The 26,391-nt window shown below is 41.8% G+C and overlaps 1 protein-coding gene across 1 annotated transcript in view; it reads left to right on the top strand.

Moving 5' to 3' along the window:
- The window catches only part of DISC1 (DISC1 scaffold protein), a 153,637-nt gene extending 127,602 nt beyond the window's left edge, over positions 1–26,035 (top strand). Inside the window, 2 exon segments of the mRNA XM_077925795.1 lie at positions 15,526–15,644; positions 24,238–26,035. Coding sequence (XP_077781921.1) covers positions 15,526–15,644; positions 24,238–24,385 — 267 coding nt within the window. The 3' untranslated portion in view covers positions 24,386–26,035.
- The last annotated feature ends 356 nt before the right edge of the window (positions 26,036–26,391 follow it).

Here is a 26,391-nt window from a genome sequence, read left to right as displayed (position 1 = left end):
TCCAATGACTACTTAATATCCTTTCAATTTCCAGATGTTTACTTCATTACCTGGACCAAACATTGTAAACTGGAAGCTATTTTCAGGGAAGACGGTTTTAATTGAGGTTTTCTCATGTAAAATTAGTTTTCCATTCAGCTTTGATTAAAATTTAATCTTCCTTTCTCGGAGAAGATTGATCACGAAAAGAAACATATTCTACTTTATATATAATTTGATAATGGACCTAATATATTGTACAAGCCAATGCCTATTGTTCCTAGTTCTTTTAGGATACTGGCTGTTACATTTATATTAATTTATTGTCTTTATATGCCACCTAGAATATATTTTATTCCTACTTGGAAAGCTTGTAACTTTCTATTGTGGGTGCTGTACTAATGAGTGATATCCAACATTAGTCATACTCAGAGTAGATATATTAAGATGAATGCATATACCTAAATCCTTGGATTTCAATGGGTCCACTGTGAGCATGGCTTACGGTAGTTGGCTATCACCCAGTTGCTTTAACTTTCTATGGGAATGTATAAATTTATTGTGTAGCATTTGTCCCATATCAGTCTATTTACTTGCACAGACCATAATCCTTTTAGTTTCACTTGTATTGAATGTTCAGTATTACTCATATTTCTATTCCATTTTCCTCTAGCTTATCTAAAACGTAATTACATTATACGTAATGTAGCCTGTAAAAGAGAAATACACAGAGAATTAAAAACAAAAAGCAACCAGCAATAAACCCCACAAACTGCCCATTGGTGGTGGTGATGACAGTGGCAACAATTACATGCCTCCATCGCCAGCTCTCCTGTATAAAATCAAATACTCAGCTAGTAATCTTCTCTTGTGCTACTAGGAATAATAATGAACTTACTTTCCAACTCTATGTAGTAGTATCATCTTAACGCCTCCGCACTTTGTGAGACTAATTTTAAGGTAGGCCTGTGAAACAACCCGATTCTACATGCACATTAATCCAATACTAGGACTATTCCTATTATTTTCTCCTTATATGTCCTTTACTGATTTCATAATTATACAATCAAAATGCCTTTATGGCAGTATATTTATATATTATTTATTTGTCTGTGGCATTGTTGTTCCCATGATGATTTCCTTGTTTTGATTATGGTTTTGACCATTAAATTCTTGCTTCTTGCTAATGTACAAAAGCACACAACACACTATCTTATTTGTTATGAAGATAAATAAATAAAATCCCTTTTATAATAAACACCAGCAACCACCGTCCCACCTTTTCTAGACTGCATGCATTTTGAAAGGAAAACCCACAGTTTATACCCGAGGGAACCTGCCATAACTAATTCAGTATTATATTTTGTACTAAGGAATCTGTTTCTGAGTACAAAATGTCTCGTATAGATGACATTTAGTTGCTGTTAACATTTTCCCCCGTCCATGATTAATATCCTAAATATATTCAGTATAATTAACTATCCCTGTTGTAAAAACCCTTGATATTCTGCTTGGTTCTTTTCAGTGCAGTGCTATAAGCAGATGTTTCCAGGAATCTGCACAAGAACTTTGTGATTTCGTGGCCATAAAATATTCATGTTTTGTCTAAATATTTTACAGCCTGGTGAGAAATGTTTTGACTCCTTACCATCCTCACCCTGCCTCTAGCAATGCAGTACAAGAAATACCTGAGAAATGAGGAGGAATGTGCCCATTTTGCTAGCCGTAAAGGGCATGTGCAACAGATTATGAGGAAATGAATGCATAAACCACGACAATGTAAAGTTGACCTCCTGCTGTTATTTTGCACGTAAATATTGTTAAAAGGCACTTTCCATTGAACCTGCAGTGGAACAGAGGAAATGCTTAAAATACATCTGTCCCTGGATAGAAAACCTAGAGAAAAGGCAGAGAAGGAATATTAGGTATATCATTCACACATAATGCTAAGCCAAACCAGGGATGCAATCACAACCGCTTTGCTATTTCCAGGTCCTTCTAGCTCAGCATTGACATGGCAACTAAGCCAAACATAGCATGCCATCCAAATGTGAGGCTGTGCTCAACCTCTCTTCTCCTAAACCATGACCTGTAGCCAAGGTTTGTTGAAGTGGCTGCCCCATTGCCCTACTGCTGCCACTTTGCTTGAGTCTGGTGGAATGAAATGGACAAAGCTGGAGAAATGTGTGCCAATAGGTGTGATGTCATGCTTTGCCTGAGACATTCCTCTTCCCAATTTAACTCCAGCCCTGTGTTATGGCAAAAACCTTGGGCTGGATGTACAACTTACTGAGCATCCAACTCCAAATATTAGTGTGTTTTAGCACTGGGAGGAAGAAGTCTTGTAGCCCCTCCATTTTCTTTTGTTGCAGGTTTATTCTGCGACACCAGTAGTGGAATCAATCTGAAACATCCACACACCATTCCACTTTATTAGTTGTTCTGTGATGCTTCTCTAGTGTCACAACATTTATTCCATCAGGAAAGGCACTCTCACACTATTCAACAACAATAGCAAACTACCCCCCACCACATTTGTGTTATGAAAGGTCACAGGATCTTAGCAGGAAACTATGGGACATGTACTTATTGCAAACGAAGCAGTCTGGTCACCCTGATACCATCATGAGCACAAATCATAATGAATGATAAATAAGAAGGATGACCCTTACTCCTCTGGTGCTTCCCCAGTGCTGTAAAACATGAAGTGGCGGGGGGGATTTGCTGATCCAGGCGCTTAGCTAAACTTTACCTCTCCATGCTGCTTGAAAGTACTTCCAAGTTCTAAGGAAATGGAGTATGTGAAATTGTCCAATAGTTTTGCTGCTTGCATAACTCGGAAGTTAAGACAAGAGCCTTAATTTGCAATTACATTGTTTTTGTTGCATGTGTGAATTTGTAAGAGCCTCAGCTCTTCCCTTAAACCAAACATATTTCTTTGTGTATAGGATATTCTTACAATTATAGATGTTCTATGAGATTTTACTTTCAATTTGTCAATATTTTCATAGCACTCTGTTACTATGTGGGGTTTTCCCATTATGAATTTTGGATTTCACAATGAAGCATGATACTGCATAGTGTTGGCTTATAGTCTTGCACCGCCTTTATTCCAATATCTCTGTGTCTTAACCTACTTGGAAAACTGCTTCTTAATTGTAATCTACTCCTTATAATTTAAGCAATTTACACAACAGCAGTCCATATGGTGCCAAAAAGTCTGTCCACTGTATCTGAGTGACGTTTCCACCTGCTTAGTGGAGTTTTTTTGGGGTTTTTTGCTGCCCTGTCAGATTGTCTTTTTAATTTTCATGTTACTGTACTGAAAAAAAAAAGTTCACATTTCTTACAGTCTAACACATAGTTTATTAAAATGATTCTAACAACTGAATGAAGTAAGCCACATGCCACAGAAGAATCAGCACTTCCATAGCTGGCTTTTTTAGGACAGAATGGTGGAAATGCATTTTCAGTTCCTGAAACATGGGCTCAAGCAGGCCTGGCGTCTCTTAAAGGCTTTGACATGACTGCCATTCCTTCTTCAAAGAAAACTGCATTGCATATTGCAGTGCTTAGTGGCTATTAGCTAGTTGTAGTGCTTTTGTCAGCAGACTATGGCACATTCCTGTAGATTAAAATAGCCCTTAGTCCAGGGACTTGATACACAGGGTATAAAGGGCAAAGCATTTAAAAAATCCTTGCACTTTTATTTTTACTTTAATTAAATTTCATATTTATAGAACACCAAATAATTGGTGCTACATTTATTGCTTGCTTAAATGTCAACATTGAGCATTAGTGAAGGTCAGTATCTAAATATGATTTCAGTACCCGTAATCCTGTATTGTAGAGGGATTTGGTAAGAAGGCACTTGACTTGCATAGCAGTGCACTGAGAACCACTGGAAAGCTAGACTGCTCTCAAAGTTACATCACAGATAGACTGCTATCATTACCACTTTTTCTCACGACCCTGAAAGCCTGCTGGATGTCAGGTACCACCATCACAATTGTACCTTTTTGACTTTATCATTGGGATGCATTTAATTTCTCTTTTCTTGATTTACTTCTGCCATGTGTGCTAAAAATAAACACAGGAAAGGAAAAGGGGATTGGAAACTTTCAGTACTTTAAGCAGCTTGGAATATAACTATTTCTGTTACTTACAAGTTGGAGTTATGCGCTGGTCTAGGTTTCTTTTTTCTAATTTAGTCTAGTTGAAATGCCTAGGAATCGTATTCTAAATTCTGGGCCTCATATTTGTAAAAGCAGGGTCCCCTGCTTTCATGAGCAGCAGTACATCTTCATGATGGAAGGAATCAATAGGATTAACCCTTAAACAGACTTGTGGTTTATAGAAATCTTCTGGCCCATTTCCATTGCATTCCCATCTTCTCAGTGTTTTAGCATACAGTTATGAGGTTCATGAAACACTGCTAGAAATGCAGGAAAGTTTTCTTTCAAGACATCCCCAGACAAGCATTAGGAAACCAACCAAACAGACAAAATGCAGCCTGTTGTGGCCCTGCATTCATTTGGAATAGCTCTGCTGTCTTATATAGCCCAAATTCCATTTTAGGAATTGGCAAAGGCTGTAAACCAGTCTGTCAGAACTGGAATGAGGGTTTGTGTGTTGTCTGTCTCTCTGTCTCCCCTTCTGAAATTCCATTTCACATGTTAAATCAGTTTTCACAGCTTAAGTGCATGACATTATTCCGACCTTGTCTAGCTCAAATTGGCCCAGGAATCTGGAGGTGGAAGCATGACTCTGTTAAGAAAGTTGAATTCCCTGGTTGGCTTTTCACAAACCCTGCCTATTATGGGATGGATGGATATTGCTTGTCCAATACTGAAAGCCATAGGTTCTTAAAAAGAGGAGTGTTTGGGAATCTTACTCTTCTGTTCCTTCTGTTCTTACGTTTGTTGGTCAGCATTTGCCTAGGTTGGAGAGCTGAGAAACCTTATATTCAAAACCGTCTAGGAGATTCTGGTGACATCCCTTAATCATACTCCGAGCAAACTCATTGAAATCAGTGCACCTCCTTGTGAGCATGACTGATGTTGGATATCATCTTTTGAAACAGCTTTTAACAAATAATTTTTAGAACCCATATATAAATCTTCAGTCCTCCTTAGTACTATTTTCAAACCAGGAAAATGAAGTAAGGTGTCTGCCTAAAAAATATTTTGCTATTTTTACCCTATTTTGATTGCTCCTATAATAAACCACTTCTTTTTCAGAAGAGTTATTTCTAAACAGGTTATTAGTTCTTCATCCTTAATTTATGAAGGGGCCTGCCCAAGATATCCTAGTTTTTAAAAAGGCCTGATTGGGGATTTTGTATCTAGGAGTGCCTTTTTCCTTGACAGAACAAACTAGCAGCAGGTGTTGAAAGATAGTCCTTGCTAACATATTTTAAAACATTCTGTGCCTTGAAAATGGGGTGGTGGCAGTGGTTGCTCTGTGCAGATGCACCTGGGAATTTAAATATAATTTTACAGAGGTAGAAAAAGAGGGTTAAAAATCCTGGAAAAATCCCATGTGATATGATGGGTTGAGGATATTACCATAGTGCCAAGGTGGATGGGTCCCTTCCAACTATACAATTCTATGAAGTAAGATAGTCCAACTGCCCACCCCCAGAACTGATGCCTGCCCACCTATCCCTGCTTGTTTTGTACTCTTTACCTCATCTCCTCAGCTGCTTCTCTTTCGGCTTCCCTAGAGCCCGTGCAGGATTGTGACATTAATCTTACATAAAGGGATAAAATGCTCACTACATCACTGCTGCCAAACCACTATGTTGATCCTTGTTGGCCTGGTTCTCAAACTCTCTTCTTTGGGCCATACTTTCAGAATAAAAATTTGCTCACACCACACTCAATTTTTAATTGATAAGAAACAAATCAAGTAGTGCTTGATTTTGAAAATATATATTCTGCAAAAAATAATAATATATATATTTTGATACTGTACTATACAACACTGAAATGTTTAAATGTTTCTTTGATTGTCCTTGAATCTTCCTGCCACACCTGACATCCTTTCCTGCCACACCCTTTGAGATCCACTGTCCTGGGGGATTAGCAGGATCCACAGAGGCATCACCACAGTTACCGTATTTAGCCAAACTGGCAACAACAGCTCTGAACACCTGACCCAGTTACTTCTTTGAAGGTGCTCTTCTTGCCCACCACCATCACTTCTATCTTGGTGCCAATGTTGACATCTAGAAACTTCAGATGGGAATCAGATTTTAATATGATTTTTTTCTTTGAGTGCCTTCTTTGTCCCAATGACAGTAATACTGGATGAATGGTGCAAGTTGGTATTTCTTAATTGGTTTTGTTGTGTCCCCATTTTGATTATGTGCGTGATACCCCTTTGGAACAGGGTGACATACATTGCTTTCAACAAGATGTTTTCATAAACAAAGAGATTAGATTTTACAGACTTCAGCCATAGCTCTCTCTTATTCCTGCATTGTCCCATTGACGTTGAGATTAATTTGGAGTAAGTGGTTTGAAAAGATTAGCTTAGACCTCAAATAGGTCTGAAAGAAGGAAGTAGACTGAGAAAAATAAGTGAGGCATATTCTGTTGTATGCATTGGATTGTTAGATGATAAACATAAGAATCATACAGATTTGCAATGGCATTTTTTTTGCATATTGAGATTCACCAGATGTAGGATGATTAAGGTTGATCTGGAGATCAGTGTATGTGTGCAATATTTTACTTCCACAGTAGCATGCATTTCTCATACTAGATCAAAATATACACCCTATTTGCAGCTGTTGTTGAAATTAGTGGTGTTTGCCACTAATTCAGTGTTTCCCAACCACTGTTCCGCGGCACACTAGTGTGCCGCGAGATGTTGCCTGGTGTGCCGTGGGGAAAATTCGAAAGATATTTTTTTTTTTTTGTAAAAGTCAAATTAGGTCCTAATCTATCCCTCGAGCGCCTCTTGTCCGTTATTGTGACGCATGAAGCGTGTTCCCGCCCACTCCCCGCCCTCCCTTGCTTCTCTCTCTCTCTCTGTGGCGTTCTCCGCCGCTTCCTGCTGGGCATGCGCAGCTCGCCTCGCGCTTCCATTCCGGCCCCTCCTTCCCCCGACTACCCCGCCGCTCCGTTCCTTTCTCTTTCTCGCGTGTCAGAGAGCGGCGGCGTGAGCGCGGCGGTTACCTCAGGGCTGACGGAGGGCTCGAGGGGGAGGAGGCAGGACGTGGAGGCGGAGAAAGCGGCGGCGGCCACCCCCCACCTCCGGCTCGAGGCCCGCGTAGAAAGCTGAGGGGGAGAGATAGATAGAGGTGGGCGGCGGCGGCGGCGGCGACCACGACCAACCGCCACAGTAGTTGTAGCGGTGGCGACGGCGAGCAGGGACTCCCGCTCTCTCTCCGTCGTGTCTCTCTCTCTCTCTCTCTCTCTCTCTCTCTCTCTCTCTCCCGGGCCCGTCCGTTGAGTCTCCCGCGCGCCTCGGCTACAAGATGAGCATCGAGATCCCGCCGGGTCTGACTGAGCTGCTGCAGGGCTACACGGTGGAGGTGCTGCGGCACCGGCCGCCGGACCTGCTGGCCTTCGCCGCCGAGTACTTCGCCAAGCCGCGCTCTCCTTCCTGCCTCGCTTTGCTGCCTCCTCCCCCCCACCCCCAAAGCTTGGAGGTTCCCCGGTGCCGACCCGCAGGTTTGACCCCCTTCTCACACCTGTTCGCGCTCCTTGCACGGAATGGGGCGGATGGGGAGGAACGGGGCTCGCCGCTGCCTCCGCTCGCCCTCCCCCCCTCCGCCGGCGGTCCCGCGATTCTTGGCTTTTTGGCGGTTGGCACAGAAGGAAGGCAAGGGGGAGGGGAAAAAATTGAATCTTACACTTTCGTGCGTCCCTCCCGGCGTGACGCTGCGCGCTGACGTCACGGGGCTGTAATGGTGGTGTGCCTCGAGATTTTTTTCATGAAACAAGTGTGCCTTTGCCCAAAAAAGGTTGGGAAACACTGCACTAATTGTCTCTTTATTGGTTTTGCTAAATTGCTTTTATTTTTGTACATTTGAATGTGCCATAAAGCCACCTTGAGTCATGGAGAAGCAGATGAAAACAATAAATAGGTTGCTTAAATCCCCTTGACTTCAGTGTGAATGAACATGGACCTTGTTACCTAAATTCACAAATGCTAAAAAACCCCATACCGAGTTAGCAGTTTGCCCATCAGGATAATATTAATTTCACTGATTCTTGGGAGACACAGGAGTGTCAATATGAAATAACTCTTTCATTGAGCAATACAAATTTTAGCTGACTGGCAGAATATAAATTCACAACTTCCCCATTACCCAATCTGATCGCCTACCCATGTGAACAGTGGCTCATTCACGTACAACGTGGAAAAATATAATAGGACAGAAACACTTTTAAGGTAAGGGTTTTTCAATTGTGTCAGAAAGTGAATAGAAGAGAAACAGTGTACCTTGCTTCTGTGATGACATAAATGTGCTCATGAAGCCTGCTGAAGCTCAAGGGAGTTGTCGCCACAGTCTCATAAGCAGCAAGATAATAGAAACACCTGTTATTGGAAAAGAATGATAACAACAGTTTGTGGATGGTGTCCAGCTATCTGCCACTGGCACTTGCCAAGGGAGCAGGGTGGCGTAAGGTAACAGGGGAGGTAACATATGGTCTCCGAGACAAAAAAAAATCAAACCTGCCCAGCAAAACTGGTACCCATCTGTGGTGCTCACAGAAAACAGCAGGACAGCTCAGGAGCCTAAAGGGACCTATCATGTCACTATACCACAAAACAAATCAGACTGTCAAACAGCGGTACATGCAGCACTGAACTAAGAGTCACAAGGATGTTTCAGCAGAGTCAAAGAGAAGGTCACCACTGATATTATGAACTTGTAGAAACATCCTCATCTATCTAAAGCACTTCTCATAACAAAGCAGAACTTCTTAAGGTTAAATCTGAACCACAATATAGGTTGATGAATTCTTATGCAGCTAGTCCACTTAATGTATTATTGTTTCTGGCCACAGATAAAGACAGGATCTGAATGGAAATTTCTTAAATGAACCACTAAAAAAATTCTATTCACAAAATCGTCCTGCTCATTATATATGGTATATGGACAGAATAACTGAATAAATTGGTGACATCAACAAACTTTTTGAAGATCCAAATACACAACCTTGTGACAGAAATGCTTTTGTGCTTTGGTTAACATTTTTACTTTGGGCATAGAATATACCAGTGAAAAAACGGGGGAGTTTACAGAGTTTTCTGTTTGGAGAACTGTGCTTCTTTGATAAATCAAGCTGTAACATTCCTTAAAGCAAAACATGATGAAGTCTGGAAAGGGGAAAATGTGGAAATGCTTCCAGTTAAAACTTATCTGAGCCTCGTATTTAAAGCAGAAGTTCCTTAAACCTCAGTTGTGATTCATCCAAGAAAGAAATGTGTGGCATAACACTCCACACATAAACATGTTCCCTTGCCCTTCCCTGCCTTTCCTTCTTCCCACCACTCTTGCCAGGAAACCAAGCATTTTGGAAACTTGACATTTGCACCAAATTTTTAGTACTTTGGAGCAGGGTGTTTGATTACCTGCATCTAGTTTGAGCACAGAAAGAAAGAATTAAAGGAAAGATAAAAAATAGGGGTAGGCCTTTGCAACTGAGAAGCTGCTTTGAATAGGCATGCAAGCTGCGTAAGTGTCCCATTATATATTATGCTAATGGCAGAATTACAAATAGTCATTTTAGGAAAATGCCGTGGAGATCATTGAGATTGTTTCTCATCAGAGGCAGCATATGCTGCACGTGAAAAAGAAAAAAATGGGAATGCCCACTTCACAGTGGGAAGCAGAGAGCATCTTGCTGTTGTCACCAGCAAAAATCTCCCAGTGGTTGCCTGCAGTTTATAGTAGAAAGGAGAATACTTTGTCAAACCCAGGCCACTGGAAGCTAGACTTCCCATAAAATCAAATTCTCAGCTTTCTCGTGGCAAGCCAGACTCCCCCCTAGCAAGCCGCTTCCAGCTTCCCCAAAATGCTGTCAGCACAGAAATATTTTTTTAATGAACTGAACAAGATTGGAACTGCTTCCAGAGCGACAGATAGTTGCTTGCAGCAGTGGGCCAACCTGCCAGCTCCAGCGTTGCAGTCTGGTTAATGCATTGAGCTTGGAGGCAAGGGGCCAATCTCTTCTTCCTTACCAGAGACACACTCCATGCTTCTCAGTGGCCGCCAAGCAGCATTCCAACCAGGAAGTGTTTAAAATAGTTTCTGTGTCACTGGCAGTGTTTTGCCTGCTTCCATATATGTGTCAGATAAAAATATTAGCAGTGACATTAATAGGCAAGGAAGATGCTGAGAGGCATTTCTCTCCATTTTTTTAAAGTTAAAATGAGCCACTATCCTTTTACTATCACTTTTTTTATTATTTAGAGAAAATGGTGAGATTCTGAATTTGTGTGAAACAACCACCTTTTTATTAGAGGTGTTACCCAGTTAATTGTACGACTTTTGATTACATCTGTGTAAATTACTAAAGCCAGCTGTTGCTGATCCCTTCCAGATGTCCTGGACTACAACACCCATCAGCACCAGCCAGCGGCAATGGCTGTAAACAGTCATTCTGGATGGGGGAAAAACATTGTCTGGGTTTTGGTTTTAAATGATGCATGTGTGTTTCATAGAAAGCACCATCTTCTACATAAGAAAGATGGGGCACTTGCCTTTTCTAAGATAGCACCTCCCACCTGCAGTTTATGTAACAGTTCTATTTAAAAATAACATTTTTTAAAAAATCTGCTATTCATATACCATGGCAGTTTCTTAGTTATGAACAGCCTGCTGGATCAGGCCCATGGCCCATCTAGTCCAGCATCCTGTTCTCACAATGGCCAACCAGGTGCCTGTGGGAAACCTGCAAGTAGGATCTAAGCGCAACAGTACACTGTGGTTTCCGACAACTGGTAATCTGAAGCTTGCTGCCTCCACCTGTAGAGGCACAGCATAGCCATCATGGCTAGTAGCCACTGATAGCATTATCAGAAATTTGTCTAATGCTATTCTAAAGCCATCTGAGTTGATGATGGTAGCCATCATTGCTTCCTGTGGGAGCAAGTTCTGTAGTTTAACTAAGTGCAGGGAACAAGACCATCAACCCAGCAAGTTTAAAACCCACAGCAAACCAGCAATACAAGATGTCATCATCAACATCATCATCATCATCATCTAAAAAGGAACTAAAAATTGACTTTTAAGGTAAAAAGAGGGAAGAGAACCAACCAAGCAAGAGCAGGAATCTTGCACAATTCCTTGTTCTGCACTAATCCTGATCAGAAAGCAACAACATGTAACCCCCAAAACTCAAAAGAGAGACAAAACAAACGGTGCTACTTTTATATCACAGGGTTCCACTAGTGTACTCAGATTCATATTTTCCCTCAGTCATTTCTGTGTGCAGTACGTTAGGCTGAGAGGTATTGACTTGCCCCAGACCATCCAGAAAATGTAATGGTATAGGGATTTGAATGTAGGTTTTCTTTAGCAAAGAACTCTAGTTTCTAGGTTCCAGCATGGCTCTTCCAGAACCTAGCACCTGTGCTTGTGTGCAGTGAAATTCAGTTCTACTGAATGACATTCTGGAACCTACCAGGCCTGCAGATTCTTACAATTAATGTCAGGATCTCAAATCCGGTAACAGAAATTAATCAAAATGGTAATTATTTAGAGAATGTCTTCTCGCCAGCAAGAAGCAAGATGAGCAGCAAGCAAGGGCAGGAAGTGTCCTTAAGATGCGTCACAATGTTTGGCTGGCTGTAGAAAGGAGTCTTTTCCCTACCTCTGAATGCCAACAATAGTAGAAGAAAGCTGGATTCCATAGATTTGCTCATCAAGACATTAATATGCATTTTTCCTTCTAAAGGTGTGCCCATATAGGGTGGCTATCATCCATGGAGGAGGTTTATTTTGTTTTGTTTTATGCCAACCAAATGGTACCTGTGTACATTTTGTACTCTGACCTTATCTGTGAGCTTGCCAGATTAGGAAAATGCAGACAGTGTATGACTGCCACAGTTGATATAAATGCATGACACTGATTTGCTAAACCCTGCACCATATTGGTTTTTCTTATTGGTTCCATTTGGATAAATAGCCACAGGCACAAGCCTTAGATCAGAGGTCAGCAGCCTTTTTCAGCCGTGGGCCGGTCCACTGTCCCTCAGACCATGTGGTGGGCTGGAATATATTGGGGGGGGGGATGAACGACTTCCTATGCCCCACAAATAACCCAGAGATGCATTTTAAATAAAAGCACACATTCCACTCATGTAAAAACACCAGGCAGGCCCCACAAATAACCCAGAGATGCATTTAAAATAAAAGGATACATTCTACTCATGTAAAAACACGCTGATTCCTGGACCGTCTGTGGGCCGGATTGAAAAGGCGATTGGGCTGCATCCGGCCCACGGGCCTTAGGTTGCCTACCCCTGCCTTAGATGCAGCTATAGAAAAAAATTCTCAGGAGATTCTCAGCCCTTTGCACTTCTTAGACTGATAACCAACAGCTCCCACCCACATTACAAAGATTTGCATCTTGGGCTGTTTTCACAATACAAGTAGCAAAATGCAATGTTAGAACAGCCCCATGGTTGTGAGACTCACACTGCTTAGTACAAAAGCAGAAAGCCAATAGGATACAGGAGGAGCAGGGAAAGCACAGGAAAAGCAAGGTAGCAGAACCACGGTACTTGAATTAATCTTTTAGAATGGTAGATATCTTATATTAGTCTCAAGTTTAGGGACTATTCTCAAATACTGATATTTTTTGTTCTGTTTTGGTGGGCATGCATTTTGCCTCAGCTTTATTGCTGAGGATGGCAGAGGATTTAAAAATCACTTAATTTCCACACCACCTGTTTTCAAATCAGCCTTGTGAAGTCTCTTGCATGGTCACAGCAGGAATCTGACCTATAGCCTAATATATTAATGGCAGGGCACTTTAATCAGATTCAGCTAAGCTACTCAATAAACCAGCACTTTGAAGTTACAACTTTTTTCATCTTCTTATAGAAAACACCCCCTCTATGTGTTTTGAATTGCCTGAGTGTTACCCTGTTGTAGCAAAAACAACAGAGTCCACGTTGCACTTTAAAGACTCACATGTTTATTGTGGCATCAGCTCGTGATTTGAACTGTGATTGTTCTACTTGGACGAAGTTTGCCGAGTGGTTGTTATTATTTATTTCATGAGATTTATGCAAACAAACCTCAAACCAGTTTACAGAAAGATAAGACAATAAAACCAAGCAAAATTTACAGCCATACTTTAAAACTCACAAAAATTAAAACAATAATACAGATTAAAATTACCACAACTTTCCAAGCATCTGGGTAGGCTTATCTAAACAAGAATGTTGCCCAAAAGTGACCTGCTTAATCTCAATAGGCAGGTTAGTTTTAGGGAAGATGTTTTTCATCACTTTCATTCATGAATTTGGATGTGCATTTATGAGTTTATGTGCTATAACTGGAAGTTTCCCCAACCAAAATCAGTTAGTTCGTTCAAAGAGAGCCAGTGTGATGTAGCGGTTCAGTGTTGGACTAGGACCTGGGAAACCAGCATTGAAATCCCTGCTTAGCCATGAAACTTCATGGGTGACCTTGGGTCAGTCAGTCTCTCAGGTTAACCTACCTCACAGGGTTGTTGTGAGGATAAAATAGTGAGGAAGAAGAATCACGTGTGCCACCTTGAGCTCCTTGGAGGAATGATGGGATATAAATGCAATAAATAAAGAATAAATTTGGATACAGCCTGTCATAAATATGTGACCATTTGGATAATCACTCTCCTTATTTCATACTGTGCAGCAAAACTCACTCCCAGTTAAGAAGATGACCCCATCCAAATCTTTAACTTCAAAAAAGAAAAAAGAATAGTGAGCATCTAGAATAAAATTGTTTTCTTCAGATAGATGCGCCAGTTGGTAATCAGGACTTTAAGGACTCTTCAGTGCAAAGAAAATAAATAATTTTGTGACTGATCTCCCTGCAAGCCTGCCAGATAGTAAATAAAAGTGGGTTTTTTTAATGTTGTTGCCCTGTCTTCTTGTATGCGGGTCACTAAGGTATTTTCTAATAGCTTTCCAATCTTGTAAATTGCTCAGGTGTTTTTTCTCTCCCTAAGATATGCAGGATCCTGCTGGGTATTGAATAACAATCTAACAGCTTGATGGATGACTTGCTCTTCATCCATACAGCCACAAGGACATTTATAGCCAATATATGGCATCGCTTAGTATGGCTGCCTGTGGTTTTAAAAGCTTATGGCATATTGATCCCTGGTGTAAACTTATTATTTTCTGTAAAGTTTTGCAACGAAGCATCTGGGCAAATGGGATTATTGTAAAGTTGTACAGAATCCATTTGTGGGAATTAGACTGCTGAAAATCTTGCTTGTGTCTATTGATATTTTCAGCAGAGTATGAAGATGCCTATCTCTTCCTTCTATCTGTCTGTCTGTCTGTCTGTCTGTCTGTCTGTCTGTCTGTCTATTATTTATTTATTTATAAGAATGTTTAATTCATAGACTGCTTAATGCCTAGGCCACTTCTAAGTGGCTTACAAAGCATTAAAACTAATTGCACAACATTGTTAAACTATGAAATAAGTAAAATACACAACAAAACAATTCCATTCAAATATAAAGCACCATGATTAAAATGTGCAGCAAAACAATCCAATTAAAACAGCATAGCAATTGAAATGAGAGACTCAGGTGAAGAGAATGTCTGTGTAAACAGGCACTCTTCAAAAGCCATTGGAATGCCAGTACAAATTGGGACCACTCATATTTCAGTAACCCCACCAGTGAAAAATCCTATCCTCACCTCATCACAAATTGATAATCATCAGGTTGTGATGAGACTAACTAGGTTTCATTTGTTGCAGTCCAGCCCTAAAGTCCACATACTGCACATCACAGTACAGTGGTACCTCGGGTTACATAGGCTTCAGGTTACAGACTCCACTAACCCAGAAATAGTACCTCGGGTTAAGAACTTTGCTTCAGGATGAGAACAGAAATCGTGCTCCGGCGGCACGGCAGCAGCAGGAGACCCCATTAGCTAAAGTGGTGCTTCAGGTTAAGAACAGTTTCAGGTTAAGAACAGACCTCTGGAACGAATTAAGTACTTAACCCGAGGTACCACTGTAGTCTAAATTGGTACCCTGATGGATACGTGTTGCTTCCCATCCCACCCATGCTGATTCTTAACTGTGCATTATCAGTAGTCAAGCTGTTTACTTAAAAAATGAACAGTAACAGAAATTAAAGAGAAGGATTACTTTTGTCCTTAGAATAGGCCCCACACTCCCTACTTTATACATGGCTATGGCAGGCATGAATTTAAAGTGAAAGGTCAGTTGCTGAGTTTGTTCCTGCGTAACAAAATATTGTACCCCGATTTAATATGATATTCAAGGATGCTAATGTGCAGCCAAAAACGCAAACACTTTCTTGTAATATTTCCCCCCCCTTCTTGTAGGAATTTCATATACTTACAGCAGAACTTGACGACAAATGTGAAAAAATAAGTGAGAAGCTGCTGCACCTGGAAGATCAACTTCAAACAGCGCTCTGCGGCTATGATGAAGACCTTGTTCATATCCTTTTTTTGATAGTCTGCCTTTGATGCTCCAGCTAAAGAATTAGCTTTTATCAGCACAGTCCTGAAATTAGCATTGTGTGAATCCTACTTAAGAGAACTAGGTTATAATAGAACTTTGTTCTCTGGAAACCTGAACTAGGAAATAATAATCAGTAATTCAACCATGATGACTTGGACCGACGGGTGATTTATTGGGAACCTTGTGGGATATCCACCAATCTCCTTCCACTCTGGACTAAGGGAGGATGAGTTCCAGGTCAGGCTATGAGACTAGATAATGGAGCTTGAACACAAACAGGTGCTGCAGGTTTGTCCACTGAAAGTGCACCTATGAAAGTCTTTTTGAGGAAATGAGATTAGCTCATGCAGAGCAATGAATCCCAGCAAATCTTGCTCCATATCAATATCTTCTGTCAGCTCGTAAGTTCCATCCACTATACCAGAGACATGGGAACCTGTGGCTTTTCAGGTGCTATTGGACTACCACTTGCATCACCTCTACTTGTAGCCAGGTAGTACATCCCAGAACCTAGAGAGGAAATCCATAAGGAGCAAAATTTGGAAAGTTATTTGGAACTGGATTCTTCAGAGCCACTGCAGGGCATAATGTTAGACTTTCAGTCAATCCTTGGACAGAGATTAGCATCTGCAGGGAGAGGTCCCTTAATTCACACCAGGGAGGGGCTACAAAGATAGCCAATTCCCATTCACTGGTCCTCAAGGGTCAGTAAAGGTAAAGGGACCCCTGACCATTAGGTCCAGTCATGACCGACTCTGGGGTTGCGGCGCTCATCTTGCTTTATTGGCCGAGGGAGCCGGCGTACAGCTTCCGGGTCATGTGGCCAGCATGACTAAACCACTTATGGCGAACCAGAGCAGCGCACGGAAAGGCCGTTTACCTTCCCGCCAGTATTTATCTACTTGCACTTTGACGTGCTTTTGAACTGCTAGGTTGGCAGGGGCAGGGACCGAGCAACGGGAGCTCACCCCGTTGCGGGGATTCAAACCTTCGACCTTCTGATCGCCAAGTCCTAGGCTCTGTGGTTTAACCCACAGCACCATTCAGGGAGGAGGGTGCACATGTTAGGTGCCTGCTTTATCAGAATAGGGTCTCGTATTGGCCTTCCTTTGTTGTGGGAAGTTACAAGCCTGGCTAGGTAGGGTGCGGATGCTTCATGCCTCCCGCAGGGTTCATTCTGTGGGGAGAGGCCAGCTGCTTCGCCACCTGGCTTCTTGGCTCATCTCAAGGACAGCTCCTCTGCTCTTCTCTCACCAGCATCACAAAGGGAGGAAAGCTCTACACTTGAGGGCTTTGAAGCTCCACAGCCACCCCTGCTCTTGACAAAGTTTGGTGCACCTTATGTTGTGTATAAAGATATACTAGTATTCTCTTCCTATCTGTCCTATATTTGGGGGTAATAGTGGGGCAAGTGCCGGCTGCACCAAGCTTCCCATATCCCCCCCCCGCATTTTTTTTAAAAAATGTGTATCTTTCCAAGCATCCGCTTCAGTGTTAAATTGCCAACTGCATATTAGGGAACAGTCCAGTGCAGATGCGCCCTCAGAGAATAGTGACAGGACCATTTATCTAGCACTCGCTGAAACTGAGAGGAGTCTTGTCATTGGCTTGATCTAAAATTAGGTCAGACTGAACAGATGTTGTTTTGAGACTTTCCCCCTGTACATACCATGAAAAGTGCATCTGAGCCTCTTCAGTGCAATTTGTGCCAATGGTTAATAGAAAGAAAAAGCAGAATAGAAACCGAATGTACATTCTTGGTGATGTAAAGTTTAATTTCAATTTAGAGTGATTTAAGTACTGATATCAGCACCCTCAAACTATTGTTGCATATACTCCAATCTCCAAGCAGCAAGAGTCTCCAGGGTGTCTCCCAGGATTTGGCTTTCATGGACTGAAGGTCAATGGAGACTGTGGTATATTTAGGACATATGGTTCTAAACACACACACACACACACACACACACAGCATAGATGGAGGCACTCACAGCATTAACACCTCCAGCAGATCTTGCCTCATCACGTTTCCAGGAAAACCCCAAACTCAGCTTTGGGTCCAGTTCAGACTGAGACATGTCTCTGTCTCTAACTTCCAGCATCAGCCAAACTCACACATGCCCCCCTTGGCCTATTATTCTCCATCCTAGGATGATGTGGCATCCAGTCAGGTGAGGGAGGTGGAGGAAATGCCTACGCCCCATCCTAAAGAACATCATCATTTAGTTGTCACTATGGCAACCGAGCTCACTCTATTAGATGCTGTTGGCCAGCTAAGGCCTTACAAAAAGACTTGCCTGACCGATTCAACAAGTTTCCTCATGGAGTTTAACATCACAAGAATATGATCATAGGTTTTGAAGGGACTCACAGTTATCATCCAGACAGATCATTCCTCCAAACCTATGGCATATATTAAAACAATCTGTCTTATAATGTTTGTAATACCCAGTGGTTTTTTTTCTAGAAAAATAGGTGCTGGTACTCACCATGAGCTGTAAGTGCCACATTTTTTTTTAAAGCGGTTCTGGTACTGCATACCCTTGAGTACCTCCTGGGGGGAAAAGCACTGGAATACCACCACAGAAGACTTCTGAGGGGACATAATTGTTTGCCACATATTCAGCTGAACATATGGAAGAGCAATGCTGCTGCTGCGACTAACCTCCATGAGTTCAGCCAGGCAAGTACACAGCGCCAGATTACCAAACAGGCACAGTAGGCACTGGCCTATGGGCCCCAGGCCTTTTAGGGGCCCTGTGACAACAGATCAAAATAATATTGATTTGATCTTGAAAGAAAATTACAAGCAACCATTTTTACTTCAATGCGAGGTGGGTGTTACCCGTCCCCCCCAGATTTCGACTGCCTGGGGGCCTCTACAGGATTTGATTTGGCACTGCATGTACAGATATTTTACATTTTGGGGTCTTCTGATGGCCCACTGCTTTTAGGAACATGGAAACATGGAAGCTGCCTTATAGTGAGTCAGACCATTGGTCCATTTAGCTCAGCATTTTTGACACTGACCAGCAGTGACTGCCCAGGGTTTCAAGCAGGGATCTTTTCAAGCCCTACCTGGAGCTCCCCGGAATTGAACTTGGGACCTTCTGGATGCAAAGCAGATGCTCTACCACTTTGTGATGGTTCCTGATCACATGGTAAGAACCATACATGCCTACAGTTATATGTCCATATTCCGTGAATGGAATTGGCACCTGTGATCCCAGTCTTCCCTCCACTTGCTCCAACAGATGTGTGAAAAACCCAGCGATCTCCACTTACAAAAGTAATTTGCTAAACCAATTTTAGTGAATTATCATCTACAGCCAAAACAGGAGATGCATATCTTGGAAACAAACATATTTTCCCCTTAAAATATCCAGTGAGTACTTAGCATGGCACATTGCCCTGCAGTTTAACTGTGTATAGTACAAATAACCCTAGCAAGATGGGCATTTGGTTGTCTTCCAGATGAAATCCCTTGAATGAGGAAACATAAATTGTGTAAAAGGCTGCTTATGCCAACTGGCATCTGGTTTAAGCTTGCTGAATCTGTCATGTCTACATAAATGGAAAGGCACAAAGTTAAAAATCACTTCTGCCTTTTTCTTCCACAATTCTTCTGCATGATGTCCACAAATGCATATGCTGCTTAAACTGGAGGCAGACAGAAATATGGGGTTGAATAAACAAAGCAAGAGGAGGAGGCGGAAAAAGTATAATCAGGAAACTGAGCAGGAAAAGATGGCCTTTTTTGTTGCTAATTCGGCTTTGTATTCAAAGCCAGCTTGAAAGGTTCATGACAGACTGCAATATTCAAAAAAATAAGGAACCTGCAAACAACTCTACCAAAGGTCTACTTGCCACTTCTCTGTGCCTCTATCCTTTTTTCTCTCCAGTAATGTCTTGTTTTATCCAACATGGGATGCAACAACATTGTGCTGTGCATTTACCCACCCCCTGCTTCCAAACGGTTGGTTGTAAAACCACATGCTACCCTGGAGAGAAAGAAAGACACAGGGAGCAGCAATAACTGTGTCTCTCTTGTAGTATCTAGTGGATCCTAAAATACCATGGTAAAAACTCCAGCCAGATCCAACAGAATTAAATCCCAGTTTACACAACTGTTTTGAGCCCATGCTGCACAGTTTATTTATTACACTGATACATCCTGCTCCTCCTTTGAGAAACTCGGAGCAGCTTATGCTAGGCCCCCAGGCAGTCTCCGATTCAGGCACCATAATAACATAATGGCATCATCTTCCCTCAGTCTATTCCTTGGCCAAATGGATTGGATCTGCTACAGTAGGAGTAGCAAGAACCCCATTCAAACAGATGCAGGGAAAAGACAGGAGGCGACTTGTGTAGGGCAGTCAGGATGGCTGATGACAAAGCTTCCTCATGCTTATTTGTATTATGCAAAGGCTTCCAAGTGGTTTGCATGTTTATTTATTAGATTTTGTACCTGCCCTTCACCATAAGTTCCCGGGACGGGTCATAACAACAATAGAATATGTCGTTATAAAAACAAGTAAAGCAATGTCAATTGTAAAATAAGTTAAAACGTTCCAAATGGAATAGAAGGGTATTGTCATGTTATGTCCTTTCCTAACACAAGAGGAGGGGACTTAGAGTTCAGCGGATCCATTTCCATGAGCAGGAGTTTCCTGTTTCAGAATGCAACCTGGCCTTGGAAGTTGATCTGCAGAGTTCTGAGAGTGCCATCTGCCAGTATTAAACTGTTCACACACTGACAGATCACTTGCACAAGCAGTTAAATGTGTAAAATGAACAGCAAAAATCATGCCTGAAATGGCTCTTAGCAATAGTTCTAGTGTCACCTAAACTAATTCCCAGATATTTTAATTTCTAAATTGCCCATTAAAGTAGACAAACCTTTAACCAAGGGCTAAATGGGTGCCCAGGTGCATGATCTTCCAAAAACCTGCAAGGATAGGTACAAGTACTTTGCGTTGAAAATTGCAGCTGGTATGCTTCTAATGAAAAGAGAGAAAGAGAGAGAGAGAGAGAGAGAGAAGGCTGCTTCTGGGAGATCTAACTTCCTGGTGCTGTCAAGAAGGCGGTTCTGCCAATATTTAAACACACATTGCGGCTTTGATTAATAATTAAACTTCTATTAGAAGAAATAAATCCCAGATGCCATTGTTTTTCATTATACATTTTTATGGCACAGAATACTGGAACCAACCAGCCTGCTAGTAGGGCCTAAATAGCACACACAACACAAATGGAGTCAGAAACCAGCACTAATGCTTAGCACTGAATATTTACACAGACCCACAAGGGATTTTTATTTAATATTGTAACTTCTCAAAGCAAATATTAAGCAGGAGGTTTTGCATTTGACGGATGAATGGGAGCACAAGCAGGCAAATTAAAGCTCACTCCTATATCCACTTCCCTGGGAGTATTGAACTCTAAGGGACTTGCATCTAAGTAGACAGGTATAAGTTTGGTCAGTAAAAGTAAAACTTGTGTATATCTCTGCATCTGATGGATTTGTTGAACAAGAAATACCATAGTGAAGCAAACCCACAAAAGAGCCAATGGCTGTTAATCAGTGGCAAGCAAATGAAAACAATCTGAATTGTTAATTGGAAGAACCAAAGGCAAGAGGTGACGCATTGCTGGTGTCTGAGGACTTGATGAGAGGTGTTACTTTACTAACAGGAAAGACTTAGCATTCCCAGTAAAATTAAATGGATTTTTATATTGCAATTTCACAGTCATTTGGGGTCTTAATTAGCAGTTATGGCTTGACAGACAATTTGAGGGCATGTAATAGTTTGAGATATAATGCTATTTTTGCTGCAAGAAAGTGGGTTGGCTATTTGAATTCTGTCTGCATAAAATACACTTTTTCACACCCTGCAAAAATAAGTTTGTGTTAATGGTTTTAATAGTCAGTTTGAAATGCCAGTGGAGACATAAGCAAACCAGCCAGACATCCTATGGTACAAACCTCCCTTACTCTCCCAGGGATTTCTTCCACACCAACTGGCCTCAGAGTCAGGAGGTACTAACTGATGACCCCTGACTCTGGTGCCAGTTTTTGCAGGGTGTGAAAAGGAGTATTTCATAAAACAGTACATTTGTTACTGTGGCTGATATTTCTTGCACATGATTATATGTAACACTCTGGCCCAGATGAGACAGTTTATCTATAATTTTTTTCTTTAGTGACAGTGTGAATCATGAGACCTATATACAGTGGGAGGGGTGTTTTTCTCTTCTGAAACATGAACTACACTCTGAGTATTTTCTTTTCTTTCATGTTTGATGCAGTTAAATCAAACAGGGGGGATATGAAGGTTTTATGGTCATATTTGCAGGGGTTGGACTAGATGGCCTTTGGGCATCCCTTCCAACTCCACAATTTTATGATTCTATGGTTTTATGGGGTTTTTTTGTGAGGGAGGATGTAATCCTGGTGTGTATTTTGCTCTAAGGAGCTTAGTTTGGTCAGATCCGAGTATAAATTTCCAGAGTTAATGCAAAATACATTACTTCTGGGAAATGAACCTCCATAGAGGACTATGAAAATTTGTGATCCGGGCTTTTTAGACTCGTCTACCCACGTACTGTCTGAAACCAAAGCAGCACATTGGTTGTCAGATGTGAAATATATTGGCGTTGTTTTCGGCTCTCCCACTCCACTATAACTAAACTTAAGGAGGTAACCCCATGTTCACAGCTGCTGCCCCCAGGTGCAAGTTGTGTCACAGCCGAGGAGGGTGGTTGGCAGCACTGGCACCCACTCGCCTGCTCTCCTCCCCTGGGTCAGGCCTGACCTGGGGGGCGGAGCTGCGCCAGGCACAAGCACTGCAGCCAAGGTGCAACTCCTGACACAGAGCCAGGCTCCAATGAAGGAACCTGTTGTGGGGGTGCCTGTTTACACCCCATCTCAAAATTGCATCTGGGGCCATGGCACCCACAACACCCTCCCCCCACACACTATGCCTCTGGCAATGCCTGTATCTCTGAGGTGTAATGAAGGAAGGGTGGGCAGGTGGAAAAGAGCACTGGCAACTTTTAACAGTGGTCCACCCTTATATGAGGGGTCTGTTTACTTATCCTTGGTACATGGTTTTAGCACAAAAGGTATTTGTTCAGCATCTTCTCTGGGTCTTGCCTTTAGACTGAAAAAGACGGTGTAAAAATGTGAGCAGAAATTGATCTTATCCTTTTACACTAACATTAGTTCCCCATAAAGTAAAAAAGAAGAAGAGAGAGTCAAACATCACAGTGAATGTATGTAAATTACAGAAAAAGATGAAATCTTGAGGAAGCTTTGAAAGAATCAGAAGCTGCCAAAAGGCTTTTCAAATTGGTATGTGTGACAGTCTGGCATTGAAGGTATTTGCATAACTTTCCCATGATCCCCTTTAGTTACTCCCCTCACCCCCAAAGAAAAACGATTTTTTATTTATCTACTTCATAACCTAAGGATGTATTTTCATCTTGACATTGTTCTTGGGTATGGCAGCATTTCCTAATAGATCATGAGCCCCCAAAAACATAAAAAGCGAGGAAGCACATCAGTGTCAGCTTGTACTTTGCCCTCTCCCTGTGTAGGGAGTTTTTAAACATTTGGCTCTGAACCAAGACACTTTAATGTTCTGTGAAGTGTGGTTTCATAATATATTATCATTATCTTCCATGTTTGAAATGTAAAATAGCTCTTACTTGATTGTTCCCTTGCTGAACTAATTAGGTTAGTTTTTAGGTCCTGTTTCCATTGTGTTCCAGAATGAAAGGCTGTGGCATTAATATGAGTCATTTTGTGCATTTTGTATAAGACTGACCCAGCTGCAGAGTTGGGGCTGTAGAGGAAGTAATTCCAGGCCTGGCTTTATGGGTAAGGCTGCAAGGCTCAGCTCCCTTAAGCTCTGTTGAGAGTAGTTTACTTTCAAGTAAAGTCATCTAGGACCAGAGCGGAAACTTGTGTTCTGTTTTTTATTCCTCGGTCATGGGGTGGTTTTTCACTTTATGGAGGATGCCGTGTATGAGAGAGGGAGAGGATGCATTTCAGACTCTGATAGATGTGAGGGCAGTGTGAATGTGAACTTGGGGAGGGAATCTGTTCTCATGTTAGTGAGAATTGCCATCAGTGACCTGAAGGTTTGGCACAGAGACAAAAAAAAGCGCTCTCTATGTTCATTTATATTCCTCTCAAGCTGAGATCTAAGATTATTCCCTCTGAATAGTGACTGTGGTATTCTCTTTGTGTAACACATGGGGATTTACAACAGCCACTCACGCTTACATATGTGCGTGCGCACACAAATTGCTGCTCACTTCATACCCCTCAAGCAAAAAATGCTGTTTGTTGCCCACAGGCCCAAAAAGACAGGATGAGGAGGGGGGCATAAGCAAGTGTGAAATATGTATTAATATTTAATCCAAGCAATTTGGATGAACTTGACGCTGCAATTAGCTAGCAATGCCCATCTGTTGTGCACAGCACAACAACAACTTATTAAATAACTCAGAGAGAGGAAAGGAGCTGCCAATTACCTTTCAATTTATTCCTTAATAAAGCATATACAGTCTCTACAGAGAGAGATCCAGATGGTGAAGGAAACTCTCCAGGCCATGTTGGTGCAGCTCCAGCCCGCTAAGAAGGCAGAGGAAGATGCTGCTGTCGACTTCCTTGGTGGCAGCTGGTGTCCGGGAAAGGAAGACTTAGAGGAATAATGAACAGGAAGACTCGGCGGGGCGGGCAGGGGGAGAGAGCTTCATTCAAAAGGGTTGATTTAAAGAGCTGAATACTGTCTTAGGAGGCCTCAAGGATTCTTCCCATCTCTGCATAACTAATAACAACTAAATCAATTATTGGATATGGGGAGGGGGAGACCCTGAAAGACTTGCCTAACAAGTATTGTAACTTGCATGTTCACTGGGTCAGATCTGGAAACAGTTTTTGAAGCCTTGTATCCCATGCACTCTTTGATGTGACAGTTCCAAACTGATGTGTCTGAACAGATGCACCAAGGGTGAGACTTATGCAGCAAAGCTGTAGCAATCTGCTTGTGCACTCCTTTCTAGTTTTGCCCATGCCTGACAATGTAATGTGGAGATCTGCGCGTTCAGAAGTCACAAGTGCCTGTTCTAAAGAGCAGTGGCTGTTGCCAGTGGCTAGCCTTAATTGCACTGCCAGTGATACAACATGTTGCTGTTCAGTGATGGCCTTTTTGTTCAGAGGTAGGGAAGCTATTGCTATCCATAGTTGGACTCTGATTCCCGTCAGCCCTAGGCAGCATGGCCAGTGATCCCGGAAGGCGTGAGGTTCAACAACATCTGGAGGACTGCAGTTTCCTGTCCGCCCCCAGTTTAGGGACAGGGTTGCATTGGGGGTGTGGTGTGCACTCCAGTATGTGAAAGCAGGAATACCAAACCCAGCAAATGAAGAATGCCAGATACCCTAAGTGTCAGGACTCCTCAAAACAATGTACACAAAGAGGGATGGCTTTTGCCACACATGCATCCAGTTTGGTGTCTGGGACACTTGCACAACCACTCAACCAGAGACCACTTATGACCATAGGAGAGTGATGAGTATTATTACATTTCCCAAGCAATACAACACTGCAGCTGCTGGGATGCAGTGCAAATGTTATTGCACATGAATGGATTTGCTATGTAGCAGGACATTAATGTTTCTACCACACAAGAGTCACATCCACACCATGCATTTCAAGTGATATTCTACCACATTTTTATCCTTCCAGGGAGCTCCTGGAATTGTAGCTCTGAGAGGAGAACATGGGTCTTCTAACAACTTTCAGTACCCTTAGCAAACTACAGTTCCCAGGAATCTTTTGACTCTCAAAAGTGGCATAATAGTGCTTTAAATGTATGACGTGGCCCTTACAGCATTATCTGGAACAGCCCTGAAGAACTGGTGTACTTTGTTCCATGTAATTTGTAAAACATCCCTCCTCTCCCAAATTACATTTGGGGGGGGGGGCACTAAGTTGGAGTTTAAACTAATAGCAAAATTTTGCTAAATGAAATGAGGGCTGCATATACCCATTGGCATTCCATATAATAGTGATAATTGAAATCAAAGGATGTCATAATAGCTTTTCCAACTATATTCATTTAGTGTTGCAAAGTGAGAAGAAATTCTTGTTAATTCTAAAGAGGAAAATTATTTAAAGCAATAACCAATGGTTTCTTGTTTTTTTTTTAAAAGCAAACTGATGGTGCTTAGTGTAATTAAAATCTAGATAGATGCTTCACTGTTTTTATATAAAGACTTTAAAAAAAATTCTTCTGAAGGTTTCTGCAAATTGTATGTTGAACTGGGTGTATTTCTAACCATATATATCAACTCAGAATGTACTTACCTGCAAACTCTGGTTTATTTTAGGATAAAAGGAAAGTAGGATCAAAGTGGTATTAAAAACAGAACCATAGGAACAATGAGCAGGAAGTGTCCAAAATGCTGTCTAGCTCTTTAAAGACAGATTCCCTTTCTTGAAGGGTAAGGAAGTATTTGCCATGGGCTGGCAAGCCTTGGTCATCTGCTGTGTCATTGTCAATCACTCTACAGGGTGGCACCTGCAAAGACAGTTCTGAAATTTCAGTGTCAGCATGTAGATAAGATATCAGTATGTGGCAGCATGGCTTCTCTGGTTCCAGCCTCAGGGAACCATATTACACCAACACCACAAAACTCCAGCAGTTGTCTGTTGCTG

This window comes from Podarcis muralis, chromosome 3 (genome assembly GCF_964188315.1).
Source record: "Podarcis muralis chromosome 3, rPodMur119.hap1.1, whole genome shotgun sequence".
NCBI lineage: Eukaryota > Metazoa > Chordata > Lepidosauria > Squamata > Lacertidae > Podarcis > Podarcis muralis.
This window is presented reverse-complemented; position numbering and strand designations above follow the sequence as displayed.